Source organism: Rhinatrema bivittatum, chromosome 5, assembly GCF_901001135.1.
Source record: "Rhinatrema bivittatum chromosome 5, aRhiBiv1.1, whole genome shotgun sequence".
Taxonomy (NCBI): Eukaryota; Metazoa; Chordata; class Amphibia; order Gymnophiona; family Rhinatrematidae; genus Rhinatrema; species Rhinatrema bivittatum.
This window is the reverse complement of record NC_042619.1, coordinates 367,135,132-367,153,152: the sequence shown is the minus strand read 5'-3', so window position 1 is coordinate 367,153,152 and position 18,021 is coordinate 367,135,132. Positions and strand designations below refer to the sequence as shown.

The 18,021-nt window shown below is 46.5% G+C and overlaps 1 protein-coding gene across 9 annotated transcripts in view; it reads left to right on the top strand.

Annotated features, from left to right (window-relative positions):
- INPP4A (inositol polyphosphate-4-phosphatase type I A) overlaps positions 1 to 18,021 on the top strand; it is a 453,500-nt gene that overhangs the window by 294,151 nt on the left and 141,328 nt on the right. For all 9 annotated transcript variants that reach the window (XM_029604758.1, XM_029604750.1, XM_029604755.1 and 6 more), the window contains one exon: positions 10,975 to 11,147. In XM_029604758.1, the coding sequence (XP_029460618.1) occupies positions 10,975 to 11,147 (173 nt within the window). The remainder of the gene's footprint in view (positions 1 to 10,974; positions 11,148 to 18,021) is intronic.

Below are 18,021 nucleotides of genomic sequence, written 5' to 3'. Positions count from 1 at the left end.
TGGCTTCGTCAGAGGGTTTCTGATTCGGAGGGGCTTGATTTGAGTTTGTGGTTACTCAACCATTGGGCTACTGCGGTAAGACAGTCATTGGGATTAGCAATGGAAGAGGTTTGGTCAGATCTTGTTTTCTTACAGAGTTGGATGTCATCGAAAAATAGGTGGCATTCAGTGTGGAAAGTCTGAATAAGGTCTCAGACTGGACAAACGTAAACATTGAAGAGGACTGGGGGGAGGAGAGAGCCCTCTTGTCACTCCACAGTTGAGGTCCTTAAGAGTAGACAATTTGTTTGCTCTTGTGATATTTATTTATCTGATTTTTATATTCCACTTTTTGTATTCCTCTTTGTGGCACTTCAAAGCAGATTGCATTCAGGGACTATAAGTATTTACAATCTTAGGAGCCTAATTACTAAAGATTTTCTTCCATTTTATATCTATGGGAAAAATGCTGAGTAAATAGGGCCCTAAATTTGTACCTAAGGCAACAGAGCGACTTGCTCATGGTCACAAGGAGCAGCGGTGGGATTTGAACACTGATCTCCCTGGTTTGTTGCCCACTGCTCTAACCACTCCAGATAAATAAATTAATGAATTAAAAAAAAAAAAGGTTCTGGTTAACAGAAAACATTCTAAACATTTTTAGGCTTTACCTACAATGCCAATTTCTCCAAAGCACTGAATTGGGAGTTGGTGATCAGCAGTATTAAAGGTGGCAGAAAGATCTGTTAGGAGTAGGATGGAATTAGCTCCCCTGGTCTGCATTTAGGTGAATACTATTGGTAATGGCCACTAGGATGGATTCAGTCCCATGGCCTTTCCTGAAGCTGGGCTGGTGAGTGGGCAAGATATTGCCGCTTTCGCGGAAGTCGAGGAGTTGGAAGTAAACCGCTTTGTCCACAGAAAAGGGGAGGCTGGAGACTGGACAATAGTGCTAAATTATTTTTGTCCAAGCCTGGATTTTTTCAAGACAGAAATCTCCTTTACATATAGGCAGGTGCCACCAACCAAGTGTCTCTCTCCTTATTGCCTTCACCTTACTTGTCGTTTTCATCTCACTGCACAAAAGGCACATAGGTGCCTCCCTGGCAATTTGAGACACATTCGTATGTATCGGAGAGCGCAGATTGAAATTCCTCATACCCCTCTCTGCCTCTCTTCCCATCAAGCTCAAGGTGAGCAAGCCTGGCTGCTTTAGGATTTTTTTTTTTTTTAAGTAACGCAATTAGACTTGAAATTTCATGCCAGCATCACAGATTAATTTATTATAGAGCATCTAGGAATTTAGCATTTATAGATGCCTTATAATACATTTCTTTTATCATTTTTAATTAAAAGAAGTGCCCTGGGGGAGGGGAATTTCCCTGTGCCCAGCAGTAGAAAGGTTTAACCACATCAAAACCTGCACCAAAATTGGAGACAGGGGATTTGTCAGCTAGTGGAGCAATTTAATTAGCTGAATGCCTGCTGGTGCTTTATAAGAAAACTGAAAGTTTTCAGGTCAAGCTTTTCAGTGTTGCAAAATTTCTTTAGCAATAAAATGCTCATTTCTCTAAAGGAAATAGTTTTGTTCATTGCGTGGTTTGGAAATGTGTTTTATTTTAGGAAGCAACATAGCATGCCGCTTTAAATTAAAAATACCAACTGAATGAGGGCAAATTTCAAAGGCGTTGACCAGGGTAAACCGCCCGAACTGAAAATTAAACCCCCTTCCCCTCTGATGTAGCCAAAAGAGGAGTTCCTGTGGGGATGTTCAGGGTAGACTGTTTGAAAATTGCCCCAGTATCAGGGTCAGTCTGATGATTCGGCGGGAGTTGGATCTCTGAGTCTGGTTTGGGCTGACTGGCTGTGGTTGGGGGTTGGTTGCTGCGGAGGCAGCGCTCACAGCTGCCCGGGCAGGAGAGGAGCAGAAGTAATTTCCATCCATCGCACAACCTCCGAACATGCCGGCCAGACTCGAGGGGAACGTGCACTGGCTTCTGGAGCGGGCTGCCTGCCGTGGCCCCTGGCTACAGATTGCTGCTAGAGTGACCAAGTCAGATGGGAGGGGAATTAAAAACAGGGGTGGTGCGGGAATCCTGGTATCCTCAGTGGAGGCCAGTTGCTGCGATTGAACTGGAAGCTCAAGTGAGCAGAAGAAATCTGCCAGGCCAAAATAATAGAAAAACAGCAGCATAATTGTTCAGTAATTAGGCAATGTTAACTCTGGTGCTCCACAGTCATATATCTGATTCAGCAGGTAATTATTGACAGGAGAAGCCACCAAATCTGATCACTGATGTACCTGTTTAAAAATAGGGAAAATAATATTTTAAAATTCCTTCTTCTAATAATGCGCTAGAATGTGAGCATTGTAATGAGGCTCCGTCTCTCTATCCATGATGACAAGGTCCACGTGGGGCCTGATTTACAAATAGGTTTTCCCAGAAAGGCACAAAATGAGACACAACATTTTTATAAATGAGGTGACCAGGGTTTATCCAGACAGTAAACAACTAAAATGCACCAGCCTTGACTATCTTTCTGGTTGAGAATGACCAAGAAAGAATGGAAGAGCTTGCATGCTATTAAACCACTCTGCTAGACTGAGAAGGGCTTTCACAAACTGGCAATCACACACATGCTCTCTCACTTACATACAAGCTCTCAATCACACACAAATGCTCTTGCTCCCGTTCTACAACAACCCACAAAGCTACCACTCAGGCACCCAGGCACTCATTCTACCACACACACACACACACAAAGCTGCCACTCACGCACCCAGGAACTCACTCTACCACACACACACACAAAGCTGCCACTCACGCATCCAGGCATCCTTTCTACTACACACACACACAAAGCTGCCACTCATGCAACCATTGTACTACATACACACACAAGCTTTCACTCATGTACCCAGGCACCCATTCTACCACACACACACAAAGCTGCCACTCAACGCACCCAGGCAACCATTCTACCACACACACACACACACACACACAGCAGCCACTCATGCACCCAGTCACCCATTCTACCACACACACACACAAAGCTGCCACTCATGCATCCAGGCATCCTTTCTACCACACACACACACACAAAGCTGCCACTCATGCACCCATTGTACCACACACACACACAAGCTTTCACTCACGTACCCAGGCACTCATTCTACCACACACATACAAAGCTGCCACTCACGCACCCAGGCATCCATTCTACCACACACACACAAAGCTGCCACTCGCGTACCCAGGCACTCACTGTACCACACACACACACACACAAAGCTGCCACTCACGCATCCAGGCATCCTTTCTACCACACACACACACAAAGCTGCCACTCATGCACCCATTGTACCACCACACACACACAAGCTTTTACTCACGTACCCAGGCACCCATTCTACCACACACATACAAAGCTGCCACTCACGCACCCAGGCATCCATTCTACCACACACAAACACAAAGCTGCCACTCACACACCCAGGCATCCATTCTACCACACACAAACACAAAGCTGCCACTCACACACCCAGGCACCCACTATACCCCCCCCCCCCCCACACACACACACACACAAAGCTGCCACTCATGCACCCAGGCACCCATTCTACCACACACACACAAAGCTGCCACTCGCACACCCAGGCACTCACTCTACCACACACACACACAAAGCTGCCACTTACGCATCCAGGCATCCTTTCTACCACACACACACACACACACACAAAGCTGCCACTCACGTACCCAGGCACCCATTCTACCACATACACACCAAGCTGCCACTCACGCACCCAGGTATCCATTCTCCCATACATACACACACAAAGCTGCCACTCACGCACCTGTTGTACCACACACACACAAGCTCTCACTCATGCACCCAGGCACCCATTCTACCAGAGGCACACACAAAGCTGCTACTCATGCATCCATTCTACATAGACACACAAAGCTGCCACTCATACTCACACAAGCTCACATGGAGCCTCTTTTCATTGTTTGGCCCAATAAGCCTGGCCTCCGCTTATCAGCTGCCGCTGACCTGGCCTCCGGCGGCGCACAACATCTCTCCAGCCACCACCGGCAGCGCGCAGGGTATCTCCACTCTTCGGCCCCGCTGGCCTGGCCTCCAGCGGCGCGCAGGGTTTCTCCACTCTTCGGCCCCACCGGCCTTGCCTCCGGTGGCAGCGCACAAAGTCTCTCCACTCTTCAGTCACCTCCGGCAGCAGCACTCAGGGTATCTCCAACTTTTCAGCTGCCACCAGCCTGGCCTCCGGCGGCAGCGGTAAGTGTCTTTCCACTCTTTGGCCCTGCCCCTGGGGAGAAGGGAAGCACAAGTGGGGCAGTGAGACACCGGGAGCCGCGACACACCTGTCGGTGCTTGGCAACACACCGGTTGAGAATCGCTGGTTTAAAGAGCACTTGTTTAGCTCCTTCATTCTCGTATGGCTTATAGTGCAGATCATGCACCATTTTTTGGGGCCCTCATTTGAATTTTCTTCACCTTAACAATGTACTGTCGTAGATGGGGTCTCCAGAATTGCACATTGAGGGGGTCTTAGCAAAGGCTTGCACAAAGTTAGTATTACTTCCCTCTTTCTACTAGTAATGCCTATACTAGTACCCAAGTATACTAAGCTTTCTCAACTGCACTGTCATACTGATTGGCAACCTTGAGGCATATATAATTGTTAAACAATACCATGAATACAGACACTGAGGACAGAGGGGAGAGAGAGAGAGAGTGTAAAGAGCAGGCATCTTATTTTGGCTTCCAGCCATTTTTCCATTCAGACATTGTGAGCCTGATTTTTCAAAAGCTTAAAACTGGGTTGATCCAATTTCTTTACCAATTTAGCTCCTTCTCTTTGCCAATCAATAGAATTAATGTTCCATTCTTCCCATTGTGGAATAGGTAGAAATTTAGCTCCAGTTAGTTCAGTGAAACTCAAGTCCCTCTCATGTGGCCTAACCCTTCCAGTCTGTCTCACCTTCAGCTTCAGCGCTCTGTGTCTACATCCGGAACCTGTCCCTGCTACGTCGCGCTGCCTATCACCTACTCGAGGACCCCTGGACTACTTCATTGGGTTACTTTCACTGCTGCCCGTTCCCCGGGCAGTACCATCGAGCTGTTCAATAAATACAACTTCTCTGTGTCTGCGTGTATAGAGTCTAGCCTAGTACTGCGGTTCCTCATGGGACTCCTTCCCGTGGGAATGGCCATCACCGCAGTACCCAAGAATCCACTCCAACACCTCATAACCATAACAGATTGCTAACTCCATGGATTCGGCTCAGTTCACCGCTTTGCAGGCCATTCCGAGCCTGGCCCAGCTAATCTCCGAACAACAGAATTCGTTAGACAACTTGACTGTTGCCTTTAATCAGCTACACGCACAGATGAATGCACTGGCTGCCGCAGGTAAAGAAGTTACACCGCCAGAAGTGACGGTCAAATCTACAGTGCCTCTATATGCTCTGAAATGTTTCGCGGGTGAAGTTTGGAAGTGTAGAGGATTTATTAAACAATGTTGCATGCACTTTACTCTGCAACCTAACCATTTCCCTACAGCATTTGCCAAGACCACCTATATCCTTTCGTATCTGGACGGAAGAGCGCTGGCTTGGGCCTCACCGCTTTGGGAGTGCAATGACCCTATCCTGAATGATCTTGCCGGGTTTCTTGAACTGCTTAAGTCAGTATTTGATGACCCTGCCCGGTACTCGATAGCAGGATCAGCTTTGGTTCATCTAAAACAAGGTAACAAACCATTACCAGACTTCGCCATTGAATTCAAGATGTTGGCTTCTGAATTACATTGGGACCCTAGGTGCCTGAAAACCCTATTTTTTGAAGGTCTGAACTTCCGGTTGAAAGATGAACTGGTGACTCGTGAGATGCCCGAGACCTTAGTGGAACTTATGCAGTTGGCAGCAAAGATTGATCACCGAATTTGCGACAAAGTTCAAGAGGTCAAGAGTCCCAGAAGACCACTCCAGGGAGAGATTCGTGTCAAGTCTGTACCCAGGCCTACACTCCCAGGGCTTGTTGCTGGTGAAGAACCAATGCAATTGGGCCGCAGTCATTTGACTTCTAACGAGAGACGATTGGGAGACCTAAGTCCTGTGGGAAGACTCTTCTTAGGTCTAACTGCACCCTCTCCTCCACTCTCTCTTCCAGTGTCTTTAATCTGCGGGCCTTTGGAATATCAGACCCTTGCCTTAGTAGACTCTGGGGCAGGGGGAAATTTCATTTTGAAACGTCTAGTGGAACATTTGTGGATCCCTACCACTACTATGACGCCTCCATTACTTTTGTCTTCTATTCATGGAGAGCCCTTACTGGGTGAAGTAACTCTGCTTACAGAACCAGTGAGTTTGCGTACCGGTGCTCTTCATACAGAGACTATTTCCTTCTTTGTGTTAGAGAAGGCCATGCACCCTTTGGTACTTGGGCTACCATGGCTGCAGAAACACATGCCACAATTCAACTGGACTACTTTGGAGCTTTCACGTTGGGGTCCAGACTGTCATGGCAAATGCTTAATCGAAGTCTCTCCATTACCATGCATGCCAACTACCCCGTTGTTGCCTGGGTTGCCGCCTCAATATGCATCTTACCAAGATGTATTCTCAAAAGAAGCTGCTGATGTGTTACCTCCACACAGATCATATGACGGCACAATTAATTTGAAGCCAAATACGGAACCACCCAAAGGAAGGGTCTACCCCCTCTCCGTAGTGGAGAATAAGGTGATGTCAGAGTACATCCAGGAGAATCTCCAGAAAGGCTTCATAAGACCTTCTAAGTTTCCTGCCAGCGCAGGATTTTTCTTTGTGGGGAAAAAGGACGGAACGTTACTTCCGTGCATTGACTACAGAGGTCTGAATGAGATCACCATAAAGGACCGCTAGCCTTTACCACTCATCTCGGAGTTATTTGATAGGTTATAGGGAGCCAAGATATTCTCCAAGCTTGACCTTAAAGGAGCATATAATTTAGTTCGCATCCGCTCTGGCGATGAATGGAAGACAGCTTTTAATACCCGGGATGGACACTTTGAATACCTGATGATGCCCTTCCGCTTGTGCAATGCCCCGGCTGTCTTCCAAAACATGATGAACGATATTCTGCGTGATTTACTCTACCGATGTGTCGTTGTCTACGTAGATGACATCTTGATATATTCTCAGGACCTGCAATCCCATCAGGAAGATGTCAAAAGAGTCCTGCAGAGACTTCGCGAGAACTGCTTGTACGCCAGATTGTCTAAATGTGAATTTCATAAAGAATCCGTGCCCTTCTTAGGTTACATTGTCTCAAACAACAGTTTCCAAATGGACCCTCAGAAGCTTGAGTGTATTAAAAAATGGCCACCACCCACGGGCCTAAAAACTCTAAGACGATTTTTGGGATTTACCAATTACTACCGGACCTTTATTAAAAATTACTCTTCGTTGACTGTTCCATTAACAGCAATGTCTAAGAAGGGAGCCAACGCTGCTACTTGGTCTATGGAAGCTGTGACTGCATTCCAGAAGTTAATACGCCTTTCAAAGCAAACCATGTCTCTACCATCCGGACCCTACTCAACCCTTCATTGTGGAAGTCGATGCCTCTGATGTAGGTGTAGGGGCCGTGCTAAGCCAGACCGGTGATTCTAAGATCTTACACCCCGTTCATCCTTTTCCCGATGCTTCTCGCCAGTGGAGAAGAACTACAGCATTGGGGATAAAGAACTGTTGGCAATAAAAATGGCATTTGAAGAATGGCACCCCTGGCTTGAAGGTGCACAACATCAGATTACTGTTTACACTGATCACAAAATTCTGGAGTACCTCCGTCACGCTCAACTCCTCAACCATAGACAGGTGAGGTGGTCCCTGTTCTTCAACAGATTTGATTTTTTGCTGAAATATCATCCTGGTGACAAGAATGTCAGAGCAGACGCATTATCTCACTCTTTCCTCTCAGATGACGTACCTGATGAACCCTAGCATATTATTGACCTGAAGAGAGTGGTTCTCTCAGCAAACCATCTGGTACCCCGGGCAAGACCATTGTACCCTGTAATCTAAGAAAGAAATTGCTAAGATGAGCTCATGATTCAAAACTGGCCAGACACCCTGGTCAACGGCGAACAAAAGTACTATTGGTGACCCACCATGAAAGAAGACACTCTTGCGTATGTAGCCTCCTGTTCCAATTGTGCCAGACAGAAACCTCCGCCCGGACGTCCTTGGGGCCTGCTTCAACCCTTGCCAGCACGGATGAGCCCTGGACCCATATTGCAACAGATTTTGTGGTGGACCTGCCACTTTCCGGAGGTAACAATACCATTTGGGTTACAGTGGATCGATTTTCGAAGATGGCTCACTTCGTGACTCTCCCTGGCTTGCCATCAGCCATGGAACTTGCTAAGCTATTCATCAGTCACATTTTTCACCTACATGGTATGCCTAAACATATTGTTTCTGACAGAGGAGCTCAATTTACAGCAAAGTTCTGGAAAGCCTTGTATAAGAAATTCAACATCACACTTGACTTCACCTCTGCGTATCATCCTCAGTCAGACTGAGAGAATGAACAGAACTCTCAAACAGTTCCTCCGCGCCTATGTCGGTTCACGACAGAAGGACTTGGCTGAATTGTTGCCCTGGGCGGAATTTGCCATCAATTCACATCCAGCATCATCTACTGGATCTACTCCATTTGAAGTGGTCTATGGATGACAACCTTTACCATCTTTACCACTTCTACTTTCTGTATCGTCCCCGGCAGCTCAATCTACTGCCAAAAATATACAGCAGCTCTGGAGAAAGACTAAAGAGATGCTCCAAAAAGCAGGACAAAGAGCAAAGAAAGGCTATGATGCTCACCGAAGCAAGGCTCCTGAATTCCAGCCTGGAGATAAAGTTTAGCTTTCTACTAAACATCTGAGACTTAAGCTTCCATCTGCTCGATTTGCTCCATGTTTTGTTGGACCCTTTCCTATTCTCCGAAGGTTGGGCTCACTCACCTATAGTCTGAGATTCCCTCCAGCTATGAGGATTCACAATGCATTCCATGTTTCGCTGCTGAAACCGCTTGTTCTTAGCAAGTTTTCCACCAAGACACATGAACCTACACCAGTTGATGCAGAAGAACACATTGAATATAAGGTTGATGCCATCCTTGATGTAAGGAATAGAGACAGAGTTTGGGAAAAGCTCCTGTCATGGGAGGGATATGGACCAGAAGAAAACTCTTGGGAACCATTGGCTAATATCATGGACATAAAGATGCTTCGTCAATTTCATCGATCGCATCCTCAAAAACCTAGACCAGGTAGGGAGTCTGGAGGGGGGGCCCTTTGAAGGGGGGTACTGTTGGGTCCATCGATCTCAGATGGCTTTGACCTCTGTGCCTCACCTTTCTTCCTTCTCTCTCCTCAAGCCTTGGGAAGATGGCTGCTGCTGCGAATTCATGCCGCTCTCTCTGGTGTCCCTGGATCAGCAACGGTGACGGTGTTTGCCATGATTTTCCCGAGGGCCTCCTAGGATGCGCACGCCACCCACGTCTTGATCCATGTCATGGCGGGAACCTCGGGGGCATCCCCTCCGAGTGACGTCATCACATCCTGGTATTTAGCCTGCCCTTCGTTTGCTAACAAACTGAGTTAGCAAGGATTGGATTGCCTCCGGTCTAAGCTGCTCTGCCACTTCCCAGCTACCGCAGGAAGCTCTCTCTGCCCTTTGGGGTATTCTTCTCTAACTTGGGTACCCACTGCTAGGGGGCCTTCTGCTCTATTTTAGGTACCTATCTTGGGATACCGGGTACTTGCTCCTCGAGGGCCTGCTCTCCCTAATCTGGTGCCTGCCACTGAACAACTTCTGCCTGCCAAGACCTTCAACTATACAGCTGTCTGCTTCAGTGAGTACTAACCCTTTCAGTCTGTCTCACCTTCAGCTTCAGCACTCTGTGTCTACATCTGGGACCTGTCCCTGCTACGCCTCGCTGCCTATCACCTACTCGAGTGTGAGACTGGTCTCCTCTGCTGAGGACCCCTGGACTACCTCATTGGGTCACCTTCACTGCTGCCCGCTCCCTGAGCAGTACCATCGAGCTGTACAATAAATACAACTTCTCTGTGTCTGCGAGTATAGAGTCTAGCCTAGTACTGCGGTTCCTCTTGGGGCTCCTCCCCGTGGGAGTGGCCATCACCGCAGTACCCAAGAATCCACTCCATCTCATAACCATAATAGTATGTCCAAGCCCAGGATTTGAACCTGGATCCTCCATATGCGTTCTAGAGCTGACAGATATCTTTTTTGAATGAAAATTGTCAAACACCTATATTTATGTAAATTGAGCTCTTCGTTTTATTGCCAGTTCACTTATTTATGATGTGGCTTGTAGTGATGCATTAATTATTCCAATACACACAGACCTCATCTTAAAAATCCTCTCCATATGCATAACTGGTCATATAGAAACATAGAAATGTCGGCAGAAAAGGACCAAATGATCCACCCAGTCTTCCCAGCAAGCTTATGCCAGTATCTGCTGCACTGTGCAGGTTACCCCCATGAAGACAACATTGTGGCAGACAAGACACCGAAACGAACCAAGGGATGCAAGTGGTTTGTTAGTATTTGTTCTGAATCCTGATACATTTGGATGCTGATAGCAGAAAATAAATCAACTTAAATACATTAAAACAAAAGCAGAAGGCAGAATAAGCTCAATGAAAAATACATCATACTTAGTACCTGTTGAAACTTAATTCTGCTCTAGCTCTCAACAGCAAGGTCACATGTTCAGAAATGACAAAATCACTTCAAAAATTCTGAGGTACAAAACCCATGGAATATTCTAAGGTACCTTATAAGTTCTCTTTAAATATATAAACCAACAAAAGCAGAGAACTACAATGTAAGAACAATATTTTTTATTCAAAAGTATATGCTCAAATTTCTTTTCACTTTTCTGTAGGCGAATGGAGTGAGGCCCTGTATCCCCTGCTGACCACGCTCACGGACTGTGTGGCCATGATGAGTGACAAAGCCAAGAAAGCCATGGTCTTCCTGCTAATGCAAGACAGTGCTCCCACCATAGCCATGTACCTCAGCCTTCAGTACCGCAGAGATGTTGTCTTCTGTCAGACAGTAAGCAGTAGTTTCTTGAAATTCAGTTACTGTTATCCTTGCAATATTTTTTGTAAATGATACTGATGCTTATAATCAGCTGCCTAAGCTTAATGCAAATATCAGATTCACATCACCCCTTGCTATAGCACTGATCTCGAGAAGCAAAAGAAAAACTATATTATAGTGACAGTTCCATAATAAAAGAGATACTAGGATCCTCATTTATGAAACATATATTTGTTTGAAGGAAACAGAGAAATGGAGACCTTTAGTACTAAGAAAAGGTCATTAAAATCTTGTTTACCTTCATCTTTAGGTCTGGAATAGTTTGGATTACTTTTCTTACTCTCAGTGATACTGTCCTAAATAAACATTTGCTTACTTATCCCCCTCCACCTTCCCCACCCATCCTGCCTCTGCTATTCCTATCTTTACTGTTTCCCTTTGCCTAGTGCTATCTACAGACCAACATGGCTGTTTTCAGGAAAGGGAGAATGATGGCCAGAAGGACCTTTAAATCAGAGGCCTGATAGCCAGGACACCAACATTTGCCTTACCTCCCTGCACAAAGCTGGGAGTTCTGCATCCAGGAGAGTTTTCATTTCCTGTAGAATGTCACCAGTGATATGACTCCAGTGTAAGGTTCGTGGATCCTTGTTGCTGTAGGGAGGTTGGCTCAACCTACTGGGAAGGCACTGTAGATCCTCCCCGACAGCTGGCGGGACTAGGCTGGTTGGAGACTTGTCAGGAGCTTCACCTATACCTGCCACTTTCCGTTTGCGTTGAACCCTCAGGTTCCAGGAGCCAGCAGGTCTTAGGCGTGAGTCTTTTAGGAGTTGGTAGGGGCATAAGTCCTGGTCTAGGCTAGGGTCAGAGGCAGGCAGCAATCGAGAATAGTCAAAGTCCAGGCTGAGGTCAATGGTAGGTGGCTTGCAAGAATGGTTAGAGTTCAGGCTAAGGTCAATGGCAGACAGTTTACAAAAATGGTCAGAATTCAGGATAAGATCAAATCCGGTAGTCAGTCCGAGGACAGGCATAGAAGACACTGGGAAGGGCGGAGACAGCAGGACTGGAAGGACAAGGAAGGCTGGGTTAGAGAGACGAAGCAAGCAGGGATGGAGAAATGAGGCAGGAACAGGAATGTAGGAAGGCAGCAACTCACTCTTCAGGATGCAGTCGACCCATTGCTGAGGTGAAGTGGGGATGTACTGGAGGGCCCTTTAAAGGGCTGAAGGGGCGACGTCATCAGAGGACACTACAAGCACTTTCCTGCCCTGGGCCCTTTAAGTTGCATCTTAGAGGGGAGTGGTGATGGTGGTGTCCTGCCATACCAAGAGGGGCCTGGCGTTAGGTGAGTGGCGCAGCTCGGCCACAAGCCACAAAATGTAACAGTACCCCCCTTTTTAAGCCCCCTCCAGGTCTGAGGCTTGGGTTCCACGGGAACATCAGAAATTTCTTGTACATCGGGACTCTCAAATCTGGTCCTTTAGAGACAGCATGGACAGAGCTCTTGGGTCTTCAGGGGTGCTCGGGAGCTAAAGCTGGGTTGATAAAGAATTTTGAGGAAGTGTTGGGTTCCATGGTCACATGAGAAGGCTCCAGATTGTTGGTCTCTCTCTGTGGCCAAGGGGAATTCATCACCGTGGTAGCCTAGCCCATGGTCCCCCTCGGGGTCTTGGGTCAAGAGGGGGGCCTCCTGGTTCTTGCCAGTGCCGGGTTCCTGAAAGTCACAGGAATGTTGTGGTGGGACTGAACTGGATGACAGCGCAAGCAAAAGCAAAGATTGACTCCCTTCTCCAGATGGTTTCTTTCCAGGGAGTGTTTCTTGAAGCAGATGAGTCAAGAATGGAGTTAAGGTTGTCTGAGCCAGGGGAATCGAAGAGCGGATCTAGGAGGAACAGTAATCCAGACAGGAAGGTCCCCAATGGGCAGTATGCATGGCAGACCAATCTATAGTGGGCTGCTGGAGCTGGAACCAGGGTAACCCAAGAATGACCTGGTTGGCTGCTCTGGCCAGTATGAAGAACACGAGATTTGGCAACCAATCTTGCATTGTGATAGGAATGGTGACCAAAGTCATGCATCCAGGCAGGGGATCACCATGGATGGAAGAGATAGTGAAAGCTGTAGGTAGATTAGTAGTGGGCTAGCCATATTAGTGCAGCAAGGATACCTGAATATAATTGCCTCCTGCTTCGGAGTCTAGCAGTGCCTCAACTTGGATAATAGCCTTCCCGAAGGTGAGGCAGACTGGTATTACTGGTTATGAGGAGTGGCCCGGATGATTCAGGGCTACCTTCCCAACTAGGCCCATGTTCAACTATTTCATGGATTTCGCAGGGCAGTTATTAGCAACATTTCTGGGACAGGCACAATATAGACACAGGTTATTTCATCGTCTATTCCATTTCTTTTCCTCTGAGAGATGAATTCGGCCCAACTGCATGGGTTCTTCAGAGGAGGCTAGGGACCTAAATTCTGGCACCTTTTCTTGGGGAAGGTAGAACTCTGTGATCTCAAGGCTAGTACGGAGAGAAAAGTTTTTGCTTGGGTTTGCTTTTGGAGCTGTCTATCAGTGCGTCCTGCCAGGATAATCAAGTCATGTAATGATGTGGAAACATCGCGGCCAAATAGCTCATCCTTAATTCTTCCTGACAGCCTTTGCAGAAATATGGCCATGAGGCTACTCTCTCCCCAATGTAGTTCTGAGGCTAGGGTGTGGAACTTGATAGCATAGTCACCTAAGGTTCATATCCCCTGGTGGATCCACAGCAGGTCGACAGCCAGGGAAGAGGTCCGTCCAGGTTCCTCGAATACTAGCTTGAATTGTTGGAGGAAGCCAGGAAGACTTTGGAACAGGGGATGCTCCTGCATCCATATGGGATAAGCCCAGGATAAAGCCTTGTAAACGAGAGAGAGGATATAAAGGACCTTGGAGCAATCTATCGAGAAAAGAATGGACTGTAATTCAACGTGCATATGGCACTGGTTGATGAAACCTTGACACTCCTTGGGATCGTCCATGTAGCAAGGTGGCGCCGGGAGCTGGTGTACAGGTCTGGATACTGTGGTGGCGTGAGATGGAGGTGGAGCCACTGACGGAAGGGCTGGAGCAGGCGGGAGGGTATCTATGCAGTGTGCAAGTTTTTCTAAGGCCACGGTGACCTAGTTAAGCAAGCCTTGTTGTTCCTGAACTCATTGGGCCAGGCCCAGAATGGCCTGGAATAAGGACATGACTGCTGGGTCCATGGCCTTAGCAAACTGTAAGGTTCGTGGACCCTTGTTGCTGTGGGGAGGTTTGCTCCATCTACAGGGAAGGCCCTGTAGTTCCTCTCCGACTGCTGACGGGACTAAACTGGTTGGAGGCTGGTCAGGAACTTCACTTATACCAGCCCTTTTCCCCTTGGGTTCATCCCTCCGGTTCTGGGGACCAGCAGGTCTTAGGCGTGAGTCTCCTAGGAGTTGGTTGGTCCTGGTCTAGGCTAGGGTCAGAGGCAGGCGGCAGTTGAGAATGTTCAAGGTCCAGGCTGAGGTCAATTACAAGTGACTGGCAGGAATGGTCAGAGTTCAGGCTAAGGTCAATGGCAGGCAGCTGGCAAGAATGGTCACAGTTCAGGCTAAGGTCAAATCTGGTAGTCAGTCCGAGGGCAGGTGTGGAAGGCACTGGGAAGAATAGAGACAACAGGACTGGAAGGGCGAGGCAGGCTGGGCTGAATCAGGAATGCAGGATCAGCAACGCCGGAAGGTGGCAACTCACTGTTAGGGATGCAGGTGACCTGTTGCTGAGGCAAAGTGGGATGTCCTGGGGGGCCCTTTAAAGTGCTGAAGAGGCAATGTTTAAGTTGTGCATGGGTCTGTGCACGCACACCTATAGGCGCATTAGAGGGGAGCGATGATGGTGGCACCTTACCGCGCCAAAAGGGGCCTGGCATCAGGTGAGTGCCACAGCTCACGGGTCCTACCCATGAGCCATGAAAGGTAACATGCAGCAGCTGCAAAGGACATTCTGCAGAAACACTTCTCTCTCTAACGCTTCTGCTCTCATCTGTTCCTGCAACCTGTTGGTTCTGAATGAGGAGAGCAATAGAGAGTCAAGATGAGGGGCAAAGACAAACACTTCTTGTTGGTTTCCTTTACAGAACTGTTAGCCCTGTGGTGTACCGTGCTAATTTCTGATCAACCAGGAGACAGGGGAGAGCAAAAGGTGATGGGGGTAATGATGAGCAAAGTAAAAGGGAAGAGCATGAGAGCAGAGGAAAGGGGGAAGATAGCAAGAGCGGGGAACGAGGGAGAGAGGTAGAAAAGGCAATGTCACATATATCAATGTGGTAGTTCTCTTGCCCAAATGAAGCCAAAATCCTCTGCTTTCAGAAAGATGAAGAGAGACTTCTGGTGGAGCAGAAAGATGAAGTAAGCTTTCTGACAGATAATATGAGGAGGGATTTGCAATCCAAGCCCCATCCTTTACCACATTTATTTTCTGCAATGGTTGCAGTCACATGAAATGACCACACACAGGTTGTGTTCACAGACCAGCAAAGCATAAAAATACGATCCTAATCTCCATGTAGGGTACATTGTAATTTTCTGATGCTTTCTTTGCCAAAAATGGAAAATTGTAACGAGCAGTGAAACGGAAACTGGACTCTGGCCATTTGGTTTCAAAGCACCTGAAACTCCTGTGGTAAGAGCTGGGAGTTTATCTCATCTAACATGGATTTTCTGGATCTATGGCATTCCCATAATGATCCAGAGCTGGGAACCTGGCAGCCAAGTGAGGAGGCGTGAAAAGCAGGGGCAGCCACGGAAAGGAAATGTCAGGCACACACGGCTATGAGGGGAACAGCTGAGACCCGGTGGGAGAGAGGGGGAGGCTTAAAGAAAGAAAGACAGAGATTGAGAGAGAGAGAGAGAGAGAAGTAGAAAAGCAGATACACAAAAGAAAACAGGGAGGATAACAGAAGACATAGATTGAGTCAGAGAGGTAAAAAAGTACAAGGCAATGATAAGATAAAGGGAAAGAACTACAACATAGTAGTCATACAGAAAAATATATAAAAATGGAAGTGGGTACTAGATAGAATGAAATTGTCAAAGCAAAGAAGTGAAACAAAGAAAACTGAGCACAGTGGAATAAAAAAGAGTGAAGAAGAATAAAAGAAGCAAGATTAGCAGATTCTTTCCTGCACTACACACACAGATTCCCAGGTATCGCCTGATATATGGTGGTAAGTAGATGAGCTTATCATCATGCAGTGAGGAAGCGCTCTTATATTTGAATAGCAAGCATATGAAGTGAGACCTTCAAAGATGCGACTCATTTTCGTGCCGTAAGTGATGAAGAATAGATTGAAATTTTGGAAATAGATGCTGTAACTGCCTGGTTAGTGAGGAAACCGTCCGCAAGGCTGAGGAACAGTGCTGAGATCAAGCACAGGAGCCTCATATCCTGCTTCATGTGAAAGAAATGACTGCCTGCATACCTTGAACTTGTGCAGCCTCCTTGTGCATTATCCACCTCATTAAAGGCAGACACATGCACAGTGAGCTGCAAGACAGTAACAGATCTGCCTGTCAGGGAGCTGCATCTGATTCGTCTCATCATCTTGTTGCCTATTCCTTTTTTTTTTTTCTGCTCTCCTTTGCAATGTGTCAAATCTTCCGCTAGCTATCTGTCAAACTCTTCTGTTCTCTGCAGATTGTTATACTTTGTTCTGAGAGCTGACGCCGGCTGTAGTAGGACCTTCGTTTGGTTGGTCGGTAGATGTGTTTAATAAGACTTAATGAAAACAGCGAGACAGGGAATGAATCAAAGGAAATACACAGATTTATGTTAGGTGTTACACCTAAGAGTTATACAGTAGAATAAAAACATTTGTAAGCTCATCCTGTGATACATCAAAAATATATAGACAAGGGTTAGAATTTAAAGCAGATGCTTTGTATGACTGCTCTCTAGAATTAATGATGCATGTATCTCTCTCTCTTTGTCTATCTTTATATATATATATATATATATATATATATATATATAAATAGATAGATATAATGTATATAATGCCTTTTGCTTTATTCTTCTGAACTGCTTGAGGCTTCTACTTAGCCTATTCCTTAGTTAATGCTCCTCTAAGTCCCTGCATTATATTTGATAAACTAGATACTTCCTGTATCTTAAAAATAAATAAATATGTGTGTATGTGTATGTTTGTGAAAAGTAGACATTTCTAAATTCTAGTGTTGAGCTGCGTTCAGCGTTGCTGTCTCTGCTTTTATAGAGCCTCTTATCCCTTAGAGTCTTCTGTATAATTGATACTGCCTCCATAAAACGCAGCTAGTGTTATCTGAGTGTCTGAGGCTGTTGACCACAGCAGGAGATGCACCATATAGTTTTATGTACTCGACATGATCTCAAGGTCAGGGGGCGGGAGACTAGATACCGCCTAACTAGGTTTTAGGCACCCAGTTAATTCCCTTAAAACTACATGTTTTTCTGGACTGGTTGTGTATAAGAGAAAATTTAGTCTTGGAGGTTCAGCATCCTTTTTATATAAGGACTGATCTCCTGCTTGCAGTACATTTTACTTTTATCTCACATAGGAGACATTTCTGATGTAAGTAACAAAAAATATAAAATACCTTAAGCATGCATATATTAAATAAATATTTCCTTAACTTTACATTATTATAGGGCTGCTGAAATACTGATCTCCAGGGCAACCAGGATTTCCTGCTTAGCAGCTAAGCATCTCTAGACCTGCACACAGGAAGGAAAGCAGCTCCTGGCCTGGTGCCTAGAGGAGAGGAAAGTCATAAAAAGAGCAGAGAAACTGTTGGGGGAAGGGGGAAGTAAGCTAAAAGAGAGCAGAGGTGCTAGAGGGGAGGGTAAAATGAG